This window comes from Euleptes europaea, chromosome 15 (assembly GCF_029931775.1).
Source record: "Euleptes europaea isolate rEulEur1 chromosome 15, rEulEur1.hap1, whole genome shotgun sequence".
Classification (NCBI taxonomy): Eukaryota; Metazoa; Chordata; class Lepidosauria; order Squamata; family Sphaerodactylidae; genus Euleptes; species Euleptes europaea.
In genome coordinates this window covers 50,070,338-50,084,067 of record NC_079326.1, presented here as the reverse complement: position 1 = coordinate 50,084,067, position 13,730 = coordinate 50,070,338, and the positions used below count along the sequence as shown (strand labels likewise).

General features: G+C 43.1%; 1 protein-coding gene across 2 annotated transcripts in view; it reads right to left on the bottom strand.

Annotated features, from left to right (window-relative positions):
- RAPH1 (Ras association (RalGDS/AF-6) and pleckstrin homology domains 1) overlaps positions 1 to 13,730 on the bottom strand; it is a 54,439-nt gene that overhangs the window by 16,987 nt on the left and 23,722 nt on the right. The window contains exons 4-6 of one of the 2 annotated variants that reach the window (XM_056861550.1): positions 13,003 to 13,083; positions 7,701 to 7,775; positions 1,638 to 1,715 (exon numbers count right to left, since the gene is read on the bottom strand). In XM_056861550.1, the coding sequence (XP_056717528.1) occupies positions 1,638 to 1,715; positions 7,701 to 7,775; positions 13,003 to 13,083 (234 nt within the window). The remainder of the gene's footprint in view (positions 1 to 1,637; positions 1,716 to 7,700; positions 7,776 to 13,002; positions 13,084 to 13,730) is intronic. The other variant, XM_056861549.1, reaches the window with a different exon arrangement.

The window sequence follows — 13,730 nt, the reverse complement described above, 5'->3', positions numbered from 1 at the left end:
TCATAAATGGCCAATAACACCCCCCATGCAGAGTTTTGAGAATCTGGATGGGGAAAATGTGCATCTGAGTGGCAAATCCAAGGCAAAACCTCCCATTCGTAAATGGCCAATAACCCCCCATGCAGAGTTTTGAGAATTTGGATGAGGAAAATGTGCATGAATCAAACATGGCTTCCCTCCCCGGGCCCCAACCTCCTCCTCCTCCTCACCTACCTTGTGAGGTAGGTTGGGCTGAGAGAGTTCGGAGAGAACTGTGACTAGCCCAAGGTCACCCAGCTGGCTTCATGTGGAGGAGTGGGGAAACCAACCCGGTTCACCAGATTAGCCTCCGCCGCTCATGTGGAGTGGGGAATCAAACCCGGTTCTCCAGCTCAGAGTCCACTGCTCCAAACCACCGCTCTTAACCACTATACCACACTGGCTCCTACTTTAATGATACTGCTCATACAGCCAATTCGCCTCTGAACAGTGTCACACTAAGACTAGAACAAAAGAAATATATACATATCTGCATAAACAATCAGGAATTCATAATTTTTAATATAAGGTGACTTCATGTGTTCATGAGTGTCAGAGAGGGGGCTTAAAATCATCCAGAGGAAATTTGACAAAAGGTTTGCTGCCACCTTTCTATTGAAACTTTTGCAATTATTCCCATTTTGCCACTAATTTTTTTGAACTCCCATGCAAATGGTACTTAAAAGTAACCTTGCTACAAGTGAACTGTATTGATCCAAATTGCTGCACTTATGAATCTGTCCAACAGTCCTGCTGATTTCAGTAGCAGTTAGCAACATGTTAAGTAAATTCAGACACGGGCATCTTTCAGTGTACTTGAATCTAACAGCTCATTCCTGAGGCTGGGTCGTGCCAGCATCCAGGGAGGCATTTCTGGGGCATTCTGGGGGCGGGGCTGCTGGTAGGCTGCCTCCAAACCCAGCCCAGGAACAACCCCCCTCCGAAACAGCATTGCTGCACCAGGTTTTTCCTGGCGCAACCTTGCTGTTCTCTATAGATAAAAATGCCCCACTTTTGAAGTTTTGAATTTAAAAAGGCTTTTTTTTAGCCTTTCAGCGGCTGGGAAACCTCTTTGGAGGTGCCGTGGCGACACCGTCCCCAGCCACCGCAAAGCTCAGGAATGAGCTACTGCAGACCAACACAGCTACCCTCTGAAACTATCATTCAGTGTAGTCATTTCATGTCTACCTCACCGCACCTCTAAGAAAAATTAATTAGAATAAGCTATTTCACTTCTATTTTAACTTCACAGTGTTAGGTTGTCAACATTATCAGAGACACACCGAACTGCTTGGGTACATGCTACCGTTTATGATTTCCAGTGCCTTCAACTAAACCTAATATTAGAATAGATGGACTTTAAGAAGTCGTACACTTTAATATTTTACTAGGGACTCGTGTTATTGCAACTAAACATGGAAATGCAGCACTGACCAGCAGCTGGAACTAAACCAGTGAAGTGCAAACGCTCTGGGAATAACTCGAGAAACCAGGTGGCACGAATGCCATGGAGAGGAGGGGACATTAATGCCATACACAAGGGTCGATTTCAAACTGCACTTCAAAATAACACAGCAAGTCTAAACTTTGTAACGACGTAAAGTGGAATTGCAACTTACCTTTTTAACTTGTGCTTCTTTAATCTTCTCTAAAGCTACCCTGATCTTTTCAGCCTTTAGTTTAGCAGCTTGTTCCTCCTGTGGACAGAAGAACTCTTGGTCAAAACAAGCCCCGGGCTACGTATCAACCACTGCAAAGCTTCTGAATGCTTGCTTGCCAGTAGGAAATTATCATGGACCTAAAACACAATGGTGAGGCAGATTTTGGCAGGACCCCTTGAACCAAGCCACACCATTTGCCATTTAACTATCCCCTCCCACCCGTCCTAATGAAATTATTTCATGTCTCCCTTCAGAGAATGCAGAAGTAGAGAGCAGTGCCGCCAGTTGTTTTCTAGCTTTAAAGTGATTTAGCAAGGGAAGGCGGCAATATGAATTCCACGATTTACTGCGACCCTTTTGTCGATTAAAAACCCCAAAACACGTGCCACTCCAATTTAAAATTTTACCTGATGTAATAAAAGGTACGAGCGTTTTCCCTCCTGGTTGAACACATGCTGCTACTGTCGTCCTCTCCAAGAGCCCCTCCCCGACAAGTCTTTTCTCCTAGTCACGTATCGCTACTTCCTACCTCATTATGTTCTGCCTGTACTACTGTGAGTAGTGGAGCAACAGCTGCCGTTAGCAGTGGCCTTGTCTGTTAGTAACACAATCATCTTCAATAAAAGTAACGGGTAAGTTGATAACAGCAGTAATAAAATGGGGACTGAAACAGTATCTGAACAGTCAATTAGGCAAGAGACAAAGTATGTTATTAAGCGGGCGTGAGGAAGGATCCGTCCTTACCCTTCCTGAAAGATGGTTTCATGTAGCTCGAAAAGTAGAGCTAGACTAGTAATTTTGTTACTAAAAAAATGTTGCACAAGCAATTAAATATTGGTGGCGGAAGGCCCTTTTTAAATTTTAAACTGTGCATGAAATTGAAGCCTTTCAATGTACTGATAATTCTTTTTGACAGGCTTTTCAGATTCCTCAATTCCGTCAGTCTTTTTAGGGTTTGATCCAGCAAAGTATAAGCCTGCTCGTGGATGCTGGAGGATGCAGAGGATGTGTGGGAAAGCCCATCCTGGGAGACTGGGAGCGACAAGGCAGAGAAAAGTCACCCCCATCCTCCTATTGGCCAAGAGCAAAGTGGAATTAACTTCATACCCCTTCCCCTCCTCTCTGCAGCTTCTGGGTAGCACGGCTTGTTGCCCATGTAGGTGCCACATGCCAAAGTATATACATGCCAAAGTATTTTTGCTTCTGTACCTAAAACAGCTGCTGCCTGGTCTTTATCAGAATTCTCAGCAGAATTGGGGGGGGGGGGTTTGCCCTGGGTCCACATCCCCAAAGAAGTCAGTCAACAGATTCAAAACCACAATTTCCCAGCTAGTCCAGAGAAAGTGTGTTGCCAGCTGTGATGCTAAGAAGTGTGCCCTGCAGTTCTTAGTGATCATACAACGAATGGCCCCAGCATTAAACAGCAGGATGTTTGGGCAGAGTTTGAACAGAAGGATGGAAACATATGAGGGTACTGCCTGCCATCTGACCAGCCCAAAGCCTCAGTCGGGAAGCTCTCTATTGTCGCGCTCCACTTCCATAAATCTTTTGCTAGCTCTCTACTTCGATACAGCCCTGTGGTGCAGAATGGTAAGCTGCAGTCCTGTGGTCAAAAGCTCTGCTCACGACCCGAGTTCAATCCCAACAGAAGTCGGTTTCAGGTAGCCGGCTAAAGACTGTTTCAGCCTTCCATCCGCATCCCAAGCAAACGAGATTTAATCCATAGACTGCGGAACAGCAGAAAATGACTTTTGTTCTGAACCATTGTTCTACATGCTTAGGTGCTGTGGAACACAGGCAGGATAATGCTGCTGTAGTAGTCTTGTTTGTGGGCTTCCTAGAGGCACCTGGTTGGCCACTGTGTGAACAGACTGCTGGATTTGATGGGCCTTGGACTGATCCAGCAGGGCTTTTCTGATGTACTTATGGAGAATGGGGCTATCCATGGCTACTAGTCAAAATGGATACTAGTCATGATGCATACCTATCCTCTCCAGTATCAGAGGATTATATCAGGTGCTGTGGAACACAGGCAGGATAATACTGCTGCAGTCGTCTTGTTTGTGGGCTTCCTAGAGGCACCTGGTTGGCCACTGTGTGTACAGACTGCTGGACCTGATGGGCCTTGGTCTGATCCAGCAAAGCCTTTCTTATGCTCTGATATTCTACATGCAAAGAAACTGCATTTATGATCTCCTTTAATTGTGGCAGCTGTATTTAATCCCGCCAAATCTATTCCCATTTATCTAATAGAGCCTACAACAATTTACTATATGGGTCTAAATTCCTAGGGCTGGCGTGGTATTTACTGTGGGCAGTTCACACTGCATCTCAGGAAAAACTAATATTAGTCATGTTTAAATCATTCATGCTCCTAATTTAAAAATTTAAATATATATTACTGGGCAGTTTAGCACTTTTATTTTGGCCGTTCGGTCGCAGCTCACTTATGGCAAACCAGTAGGGTTTTCAAGGTAAGAGACGTTCAGAGGTGGTTTTGCAGCTGCCTGCCTCTGCATAGCAACCCTGGTATTTCTTGGTGGTCTCCCATCCAAATGCTGATCGGGGCCAACCCTGCTTAGCTTCTGAGAACTGACGAGAATGGGCTAGCCTGGGCCATCCAGGTCAGGGCAATTTTTTATTAGCCGTCAAGCCACATCTGACTTGTGGCGACCCCTGGTGGGGTTTTCAAGGCAAGAGACTAACAGAGGTGGTTTGCCATTGCCTGCCTCTGTGTCACGAGCCTGGTATTCCTTGGAGGTCTCCCGTCCAAATACCTGCTAGTGTTGACCCTCCTTAGCGTCTGAGATCTGACAAGACCAGGCTAGCCTGGGCTATCCAGGTCAGGGCTTAGTACCCTTAGATGGAGTTAATTCAATTTGTAGTTTATGTTCAGCTTACTAGTGTATAAATCAGCAAATTCAAGGATTCAACTTTTTTAGAATGCTGCTAAATCGGTAAAAAGCTTGCTGGGGGTAAAGTGTAGACAATTGGGGAAAGCAATGGCAAACCGCCCCATAAACACAGTCTGCCCAGTAAACATCGGGATGTGACGTCGCCCCATGGCTCAGTAATGACCTGGTGTTTGAACAGGGGAATACCTTTACCTTTAAATAAAAGGTAAGCCTATGGCCAAAATAACAGCATGAGTAGGTTAACATTTACACCGGACTGAAGTTGAATGCAGAGGTGGTAATTGTGGGGAGCCAGCGGATGCGGGCTTGTCTTGTAGCTGGTTTCAGGTTACCCTTTATTCAGTTTTGCTCTGTAAATGAAGTGGCAGTCATGGCCAGAAGGGTCAATCACATTACAGACCTTGGCTGAGCTTTCTGCCAGGCAATGCCATCACTCATGCTTCCTTCATCTTTACAACTGACTGCTCTATGTGGAGCTACTGCCAACAGCTGTTTGGAAGCTGCTGCTGGTTAATGCCACCTGTCTTGTGTGGTCTTCCATACCTCAGGGAAAAGCTCTCCCCCCTCCCCATCCAGTTAAGACAGATGGGTAGGATCCTTCCTAAGAGTTCAGTCATCCAAAGAGAATAGTAGGATGGTGGCAAAGAGGAGCAGGACCTTCTTTACAGTAGCCCCAAGATTTTGGAATACACCTATATTGGAGATGTGTCAAGCAACCCTTTGTACTTGGGAGAAATTAGCATTGGTAATGAGACAGGAATCCCAGATTTCTATTCAATCCAGGAGAATGCAGTGTCTTGAGCTTCATTATTAGCTGTAGTTCAGCAGTCCCTCTTTCTAATCTCCCATTGAAATCCCTTTGTAAGAGAACTGCTACCCTTAAATCAGCAATTGAATGTCCTGGATGGTTAAAATGTCCCCCCACTGGTTTCTGAATGTTGTGGTTTCTGATGTCAGACTTAGGTCCATTCAATCTTTGTCGCAGAAATTGGCCTGTTTGTCCTATGTAGAGGGTGGAAGGGCATTGCTGGAACGTGATGGCATAAATCATGTTAGAAGATGAATAGGAGTATGAACCTGAGATAGTATGCCTGACATTGCTGGGCCTAGTGATGGTGTTGGTAGATCTGTAGGACAATGCATTCTCCTGGACTGAATAGAGATCTGAGATTCCTGTCTCATTACCAATGCTAATTTCTCCATGCCTACTACCCCTCCGCATATCACACCTAGTCCAATCATACCTGCTAATGTCATTTACTTGCTTTTGACATTTACATTGCCATTGTGTAATTCACTCTTCTCTACTTAAGGACAGATGGACTCACATTCTAGCTGAAGAAGTGAGCTGTAGCTCATGAAAGCTCATACACTGCCAAAAATTTTGTTAGTCTTTAAGGTGCTACTGGACTCTTGCTCTTTTCTACTGATATTCAGCCACTGGAACTGTACACCGACCAGTCAAACCTAGTGATCGGGACCAAATAATTAGTTTCTCTTAAACACAAGCTAAAGTGTAATTTCTCTTCTTCACTGCTTAACTAATTTATAGAACCTTATCATAGACATTGTGTGTGCGTTTTGTGTAGTTCCAAGGATTTTAATAGACCCCACTCTTGGCAAAAGAACTACTAAATTAATATGGCTAGTTTTTTCTATGTTTCCATCTAACAAGTTTTTTTTAAATGGAATACCCTGGCAAAGATCAATAATCACCTATCTCCTCTGTGTGTGTGTGTGTGTGTGTGTGTTAAGTGCTGTCAAGTCGCTTCTGACTCATGGCAACCCTATGAATCAATGTCCTCCAAAATGTCCTATCTTTAACAGCCTTGCTCAGGTCTTGCAAACTGAGGGCTGTGGCTTCCTTTATTGAGTCAATCCATCGAATGTCGGGTCCTCCTCTTTTCCTGCTGCCTTCAACTTTTCCCAGCATGATTGTCTTTTCCAGTGACTCTTGTCTTCTCATAACCTATCTCTACCCCAAACTAATTTTCCAAGAGTCGGGGGAGTGCCAATCCCATGGAGTTCCAAATCGGATCAGCTTCTCACTAGAAGAACTCAAGGTCTGCCAAGTACATATATACTTGGCCAAAACAGGCAGGTGTGCTCATCTAATTGACAAGGAAATTGTATAGTCATTTCCTGCTGTTGCTTACCTGACTTATAGCTTGCTGTTTAGGCAGTTAAGGGTAAAAACCGAAGCAGGGTTTTGAAATTAATTCTTAGCAATGCAAATTTAGGCACTGCTTAAAGGGTGTTCACTTCCATAAACAAATTCTGAATGGAATGGAATGCAATATTAGGTTTTGCTTTAATACTAAAATGAGTAATATCAAGATAAAACTTTGGGGACAATTTTCAAAAAGGGAAGACAGCAGGAGCAGTTTTATTCAGAACATACAGACTGGGCAGATATGGCTTTCTCCTTATGCCATACCTAATTGACCACATCTCCAGCACTGTTCCGACATAAAATATCAAGGTCAGAAGGAAGAATGCAAAACAAATCAAATACCCGAGCTGCACCAATCCCCATAATTTGTGAGCAACAAGGTATCATCTCGGTAGAGAGTGGGGTTTTTTTTTAAAAGATGGGGACACATACTATGAACAGGCCTGTCAAAAGAAAGATTCCACAAGTGTTCATTTCTAGAACGTTCCACTGACTATATCACAGTGAGAGAAATCAACAGCAGCTACTTGACTCTATGACACATGACATTCTAAACCTTAAGGGTATTTAGTTGTTTCTCTACCAGAAAACAGTGAACTTCTCAATGTATTCCACTATACTGAAGGCATCTCTCGCTGTCTTTTCAATGGTGGATTTTAAGAAGAACATTTATACAATTTTCCATGTTTTTTTTAATTAGCATTAAAATTCTACAGAATACTATTAGCAAAATTAAGTATTTTTTTAGAAATTGTGAAGTCCCCAACTACACCCCAGCCACATGTATAGCCTGTCCCCTTCTGAGCAGAAGAAAAGTAATTGCTGCAAAAACACAAGCAACTGGAAACAAAGTCCAAATTTACATTAAAAAAAATGGGAACACCACTCTATCTAAAAGAAACAGTCACATGCAGGTGAGAAGTCATAGTTCACCTTGGTCAGCAAATGAGAAGGCTTTCCTGCAATGTTTCTCAGAAGGAGGGAGGTTTCCCTGTCCAAATAGGAGTGCTTGTGCAGAAAAGAGAAGAAAGAAAATCAGTCAAAAGGAAGTTAAGTGCAGTGATTTTTATAGCTTATGATTAGCAGCAGACAGGAGCAATCTTTTCTTTCTCCATTAGAAGCACATTTTTTAAAAAAGAATTCCAGAAGTGTTTCAAGCTAAAAAGAGGCAAGTGAGCAATTAGGATATTCAATGTTACACCTTATTCTTGCTTGTGTGCAACAAGTTTTTTTAAAAAAATCAACAAGCTGAGGGTTTTTTTTGTTCTTCTGTGAGTGACAAGCTGGCAATTCCACAGAGGTTCTGCAGAAGGGACCACTGTGGAAGCAAACAGCTTCCTACTAGTAACGTAACTTGCCATTATTCCTATCTTGGCGAATGACATCAACTAAAAATATTTGTGCAGATTAACAAAGAGCTTCCACTTACAATCACTTCAACATAAAAGGCATGCATGTTCACACAGATTTTGCCCACAGTTCTCAAGGGGATGATGCATAGCACAGCATATCTCAAAATCAGTAATTCCAAACTTAAATCATAAGCAAAGTATAAGACAATTTTTTTTACAATGTGGGGCTAGAAAGCCAACGTACTCAGTTTTAAGATGTGCGATTTAGTCATAAAAATCAATCCTCCACAGCGACTCACATCCATGGCCATCAGTAGCAACCCACATTTTCAGACCCATTACCAAAGCTCCCAGAATCTTTCTCACAATGCAAACTTCCTTGATGATTCAATCATAAGGCTGGATAAAGCCACCCAGTCACATCCTGGCCTTTATGAAGAAACATTCATCCAGTCCACCATCTAGATCTTCCACCAAATGCGTTCATCTCACCTAATACACACCTGCTTCTTTGTATTGTTGGGTTTTTTTGCTGTCAAGTCACAGCCGACTTATGGTGACCCCACAGGGTTTTCAAGGCAAGAGACGTTCAGAGGTAATTTGCCATTGTCTGCCTCTGCGCTGTGACCCTGAACTTCCATGGTGATCTCCACATCCCAAATACCGACCAAGGCCAACCCTGCTTAGCTTCCGAAACATGACAAAATCGGGCTAGCCTGGGGCTATCTGGGTGAGGACACTTCTTCCTTATCTTTACAAAAATCCAAATCCATCAATAGGAAGCTGGATCTGGCATTTCTGGCCCAATGCCAACAAAGAGTTGCTAGAATAAGTCACTTAGGTAGAACCCCAAGAACAAAAAGACTGCGATGCTTGTAAGGTAGGGTTTTCCAACAGACAGCCCATATGCTTCCAGTAGCTTGGCAGCTGCTGCAGAGTAGCACATGTATCTCATAGAAGATGAAGGAAAAGATAGCAAAGAGACTGGCTCTAAGGTTGTTTTAAAAATATATATGGGGAGGGAGACCCTGGAGAGCCGTTGCCAGTCAGAGTAGACAACATTGACCTTGATGGACCGAAGATCTGATTCATGTGTTCAAGAAGAAGAGTTGGTGTTTATATGCCGACTTTCTCTACCACTTAAGGGAAAATCAGACCGGCTTACAATCACCTTCCCCTCTCCACAACAGACACTCCTGTGAGGTAGATGGGGCTGAGAGAGTTCAGAGAGTTGAGTAGCCAAAGATCATCCAGCTGGCTTTATGTGGAGGAGTGGGGAAACCAACATGGTTCACCAGATTAGCGTCCGCCACTCATGTGGAGGAGTGGGGAATCAAACCCGGTTCTCCAGATCAGAGACCACCGCTCTTAACCACTACACTACGCTGGCTCCAAATTATACATACTTGCATACATCTAATGGTTTTTTAAATACACCAATAAGACTGGGACAAGAGAACTGAGCCGTGGTCTTCTGCAGTGTTCAAAGTCTGGAAAGGATGGACAAAGATGGGCCAGGATGAGAATGGTGGGAGAGTGGCTTGGAGGTCAGCAGGTGCCCATGGGGACCAACATGGCCACACCCCAGGAAGCCGAGCTACTCTCTGTTCCTCAGACATCTCTGTTGACAGAGAGAGAAATGAGATAAAAACAAAGAGCACATGTTTAGCCGTTTCCTCCCAAGCTACACTCCTTGATCGCATGCAGAGCCAAACAAATTTACCATCAACTTCCAAGAGGAGCCCTTCAGGCAGATGCTTTCTCCTTTCTAGACTGGCCCTGTGGCTGACACAACCCAATTACAAATTACATTGTGAATGGACTTCAATACTATGTAGCCAATCAGGCTCTTCAGTCTAATCACCACCAAGAAGTGAGGGCTATGAAGTAAACATGTGCACAAGGATGTGTGTGTGTGTGAAAAATAATAAAGCACAAAACAGAACATAAGAAAAGCCATGCGGGATCAGACCGAGGCCCATCAAGTCCAGCAGTCTGTTCACAATGGCCAACCAGGTGCCTCTAGGAAGCCCACAAACAAGATGTCTGCAGCAGAATCCTGCCTGTGTTCCACAGCACCTCATATAATAGGCATGCTTCTCTGATACTGTGGAGAATAGGTATGCATCATGACTAGTATTCATTTTGATGAGCAGCCATGGATAGTCCTCTTCTCCATGAACATGTCCACTCCCCTCTTAAAGCCTTCCAAGTTGGCAGCCATCACCATATCCTGGGGCAGGGAGTTCCACAATTTAACTTTTAAGGCATTGCATTACTGCTGCAAGCATCTATGAACAACAGTGAAAAATTTCAGCTTGCTTGGTCTCAACAGTCCAAATGCACCGATTTCAACAGTCCAAAGGTACCCTAGTGAATTGCTCCACATCACACCACTAAGATGATTCCTTCTTCCCAGAACACTTAACAGATTGAATTACAAATTATTTTTTTAAAATTCAGAGTTTTCATTAGAAACCTCTGTTCTTAAGGCAAGCAGCTTTTCGCCACTGCTGCAGAATTCGGGTTTGAATTGTTTTCATACCAATGTGGGCTGTGGTCTATGACAGGAGATTTTGCCTATGTTTAGAGACTAAACTATACAGTAAGTAGAAACAGCCCAAGTATTGGACTGCATTGTGTGCTTCAGATGTACTAGCCAATTAATTCCTGCTTCCTACGGTTTCTTCTCTTACTAGCATTATAGAATGACCTCTAATACACAGAGAGAAATGTAAAGGGAGAAAAATAGGACTTTTACATGTAAAAAAATTTTTTAAGTCATTTTTAAAAAGGATCTTGTAGATATGTACCAAGATTTAGAAGTTGTGAAAACTATGAAGTGATCAGGGGAAAAGGCTTTATGTAAAAAAACACAATACAAAAATGCACAGAAGGCCAGAAACTAAACAAAAAAAATGACAAAGTGTCTCAAAACTGTTGAATTCGGCAAATATTCAAGACAGCATTTAAACACAAATGGTCAGCACAGGTAGAGCACTCTCCAGTTTCAAAACCCAGTACAGAATTCAGGCGGAATCTAAGAACGAATAGTTATGTTCCCATTACTTCATCTGAAAACGTCAGGACTTTCAATTCTAAAGATCTCTTTAATATCTTAACAGGCAACTCCCCTTTAGCATCACAAGAATTTCCTGAGGTTTTTAAACACAGTTTTGGCCAGTTTTAGATGAAGTTAAACCAATTTTATGCTTCGTCTAGGCAGCAGATGGCAATATTGTGCAACAGAAATTTTTAAATGAACTGCCACCACACAGCTGTTTAATCTAATCCTACATTATATGACATTTATACAAACACACACCCCTAACTTGAAAAGCCACTTTAATGGCCAAGCAATAACTGTAGGGATTAATGGCTCGCTTTGTTTCAGATTGCGAAAAACAAGCAAGGCGGCTGCAGAGTCCTCTTTATTCGACTTTTAAACTCATTGCCCCTGGACTCAATGTGCTTTTGTCTGAAGTTGACCTCAACGTCAGCAGCAGCCTATCAAGACAGGTACACTGTTGTTAAGCCAGATATTTGGCTTGAAAACGGGCACCCCACTTCTCAATTACGCATCTTGAAATGCTGTTTCCAAGCCCAAACCCACAAACACCTCCACCACTTCTACAACAGTGCCACAGACGAGACATGTGCCGGAAGATATAGAAGCAAACATTGTAATTAGTTGTTTTCTCTGCCCCCAAGCGGTTCCAATCACAGATGATCCATGGAGTGCACAACTACACCTAAACCTGACGAAATTTTTATTTTATTGGTTTTATTTATAGTCTGCCTTTCTCACTGAGACTCAAGGCAGATCAGATAATATAACGTGCCACTAACATGCCACTATCCGATTATGTAAATAATGTAAATGTAGATAATGTAAATGTAGATAATGTAAATGTGCCACTATTCGTGAAGCCACACATTCCACGGGCCAAAACCTAACCCTGTTGCATGATGTTTAATTGACCATAAAGTATTACTGAGGCATGCATTGTGCCTGCAATATGATCTAGTGCAGAAATCAGACCTTCCCAAATTACAGATTTACACTGGCTAGCACTGCCCTGTAAATTTGTCCTGGGACAACAGAACTCATTCAGCCATACTCGGAAAGGACTTGTCTGTGCTATTCTCGCTCCACTGACTCACTAGCTCATGTGCTCTTGGAATGCTGTTTCTATGAGGACCTTAAAAAGGTAAAGGTTCCCTGTGCAAGCACTGGGTCATTCCTGACCCATGGGGTGACGTCACATCCTGACGTTTTCTAGGCAGACTTTGTTTACGGGGTGGTTTGCCAGTGCCTTCCCCAGTCATCTTCCTTTTACCCCCAGCAAGCTGGGTACTCATTTGACCGACCTCGGAAGGATGGAGGGCTGAGTCAACCTTGAGCTGGCTACCTGAAACCAACTTCTGTCGGGATCGAACTCAGGTCGTGAGCAGAGCTTGGGACTGCAGTACTGCAGTTTACCACTCTGCACCACGAGGCTCTTATGAGGACCTTAGAGCACGATATCTCTCTCCTCTTTTAATACATAAATCCAATGCCTCTGTGCCTGATATGTCTTTTTTATTAAGTGATAGGGATCCCAAGGCTACGTTGGCAGTGGCAATATTTATCTCAGTCCTTATATCCCTCAAACATTAGATTCAAAATTATGCTGCTCAAGATCAATGGATCAAGGGGCGTCTAAGGGATAAAGGAAAGAACTCATTCAGACCAGCAGAACAAGTGATTAACTTGAATTCAGATGAGTGTGACTCAACCCAAAAGGAAGGAGGCAGAAGGGGGAGTGCTGGCGCCCGGCGCATGCATTCCCTTACAGACATCTCCGAGACACCCTGAATCACACATACAACTAGCAACTTACAGGAGCCAATTCGGCCTCTTCTTCAGAAAAGTCAATGTGACGCCTGACTTGCTTGCTGGGAGGTTCCACAGAAACAACACGCTGTGAAAATGTCAGAGGGGTAAGGATGGGGAAGGGAGAAAGACAGCGGTAAAATGGGGCGGGGGGGAGGAAAGGATCCATTTATTATATCATGCAGGATAGGGGCAAGGACTGAAAACATACCGAGGAACACCTATGCACATCCAATGAGCCTTTTTTACATGGTCAACACTAAGAGAAAAGATGCTTGTTTTTTCCCCTTTGTCTCCTTGATTGATAATTAAATTTATATTATATGCCGAAGAGTGAAATGAACCAAACCTAATGAAAATCATCATCTTACTCAGGTTTGCATTCCCTCTTAAGCTGCCTTTCTACTATACTGCGCTGAAAAAGGAGTTAAAAACAAGATATTACTAATAGGTTTGGGTTAGGACTTTCAGACATGTCAAAGACAGAAGGGCTTGGAGTTTCCCTCCATTGAACAACCTTTCCATATTCATCTGGGAAGCTTCAGTGAATCTGCAAAAATTTAACTCCAGTGTATATTTTGGGGTCAGGAATGAAAACGTAAGCTGCATAGAACCCTACTACAGTCTTATGTTTTCTACATTAACACACAAAAGTAGTAATTCTGGAAGAGTGAAAAAAAAAATCTCTCACTCCAACTACAAAGTGATGCACTTAGAGTGTATTCCTAAGGAGAG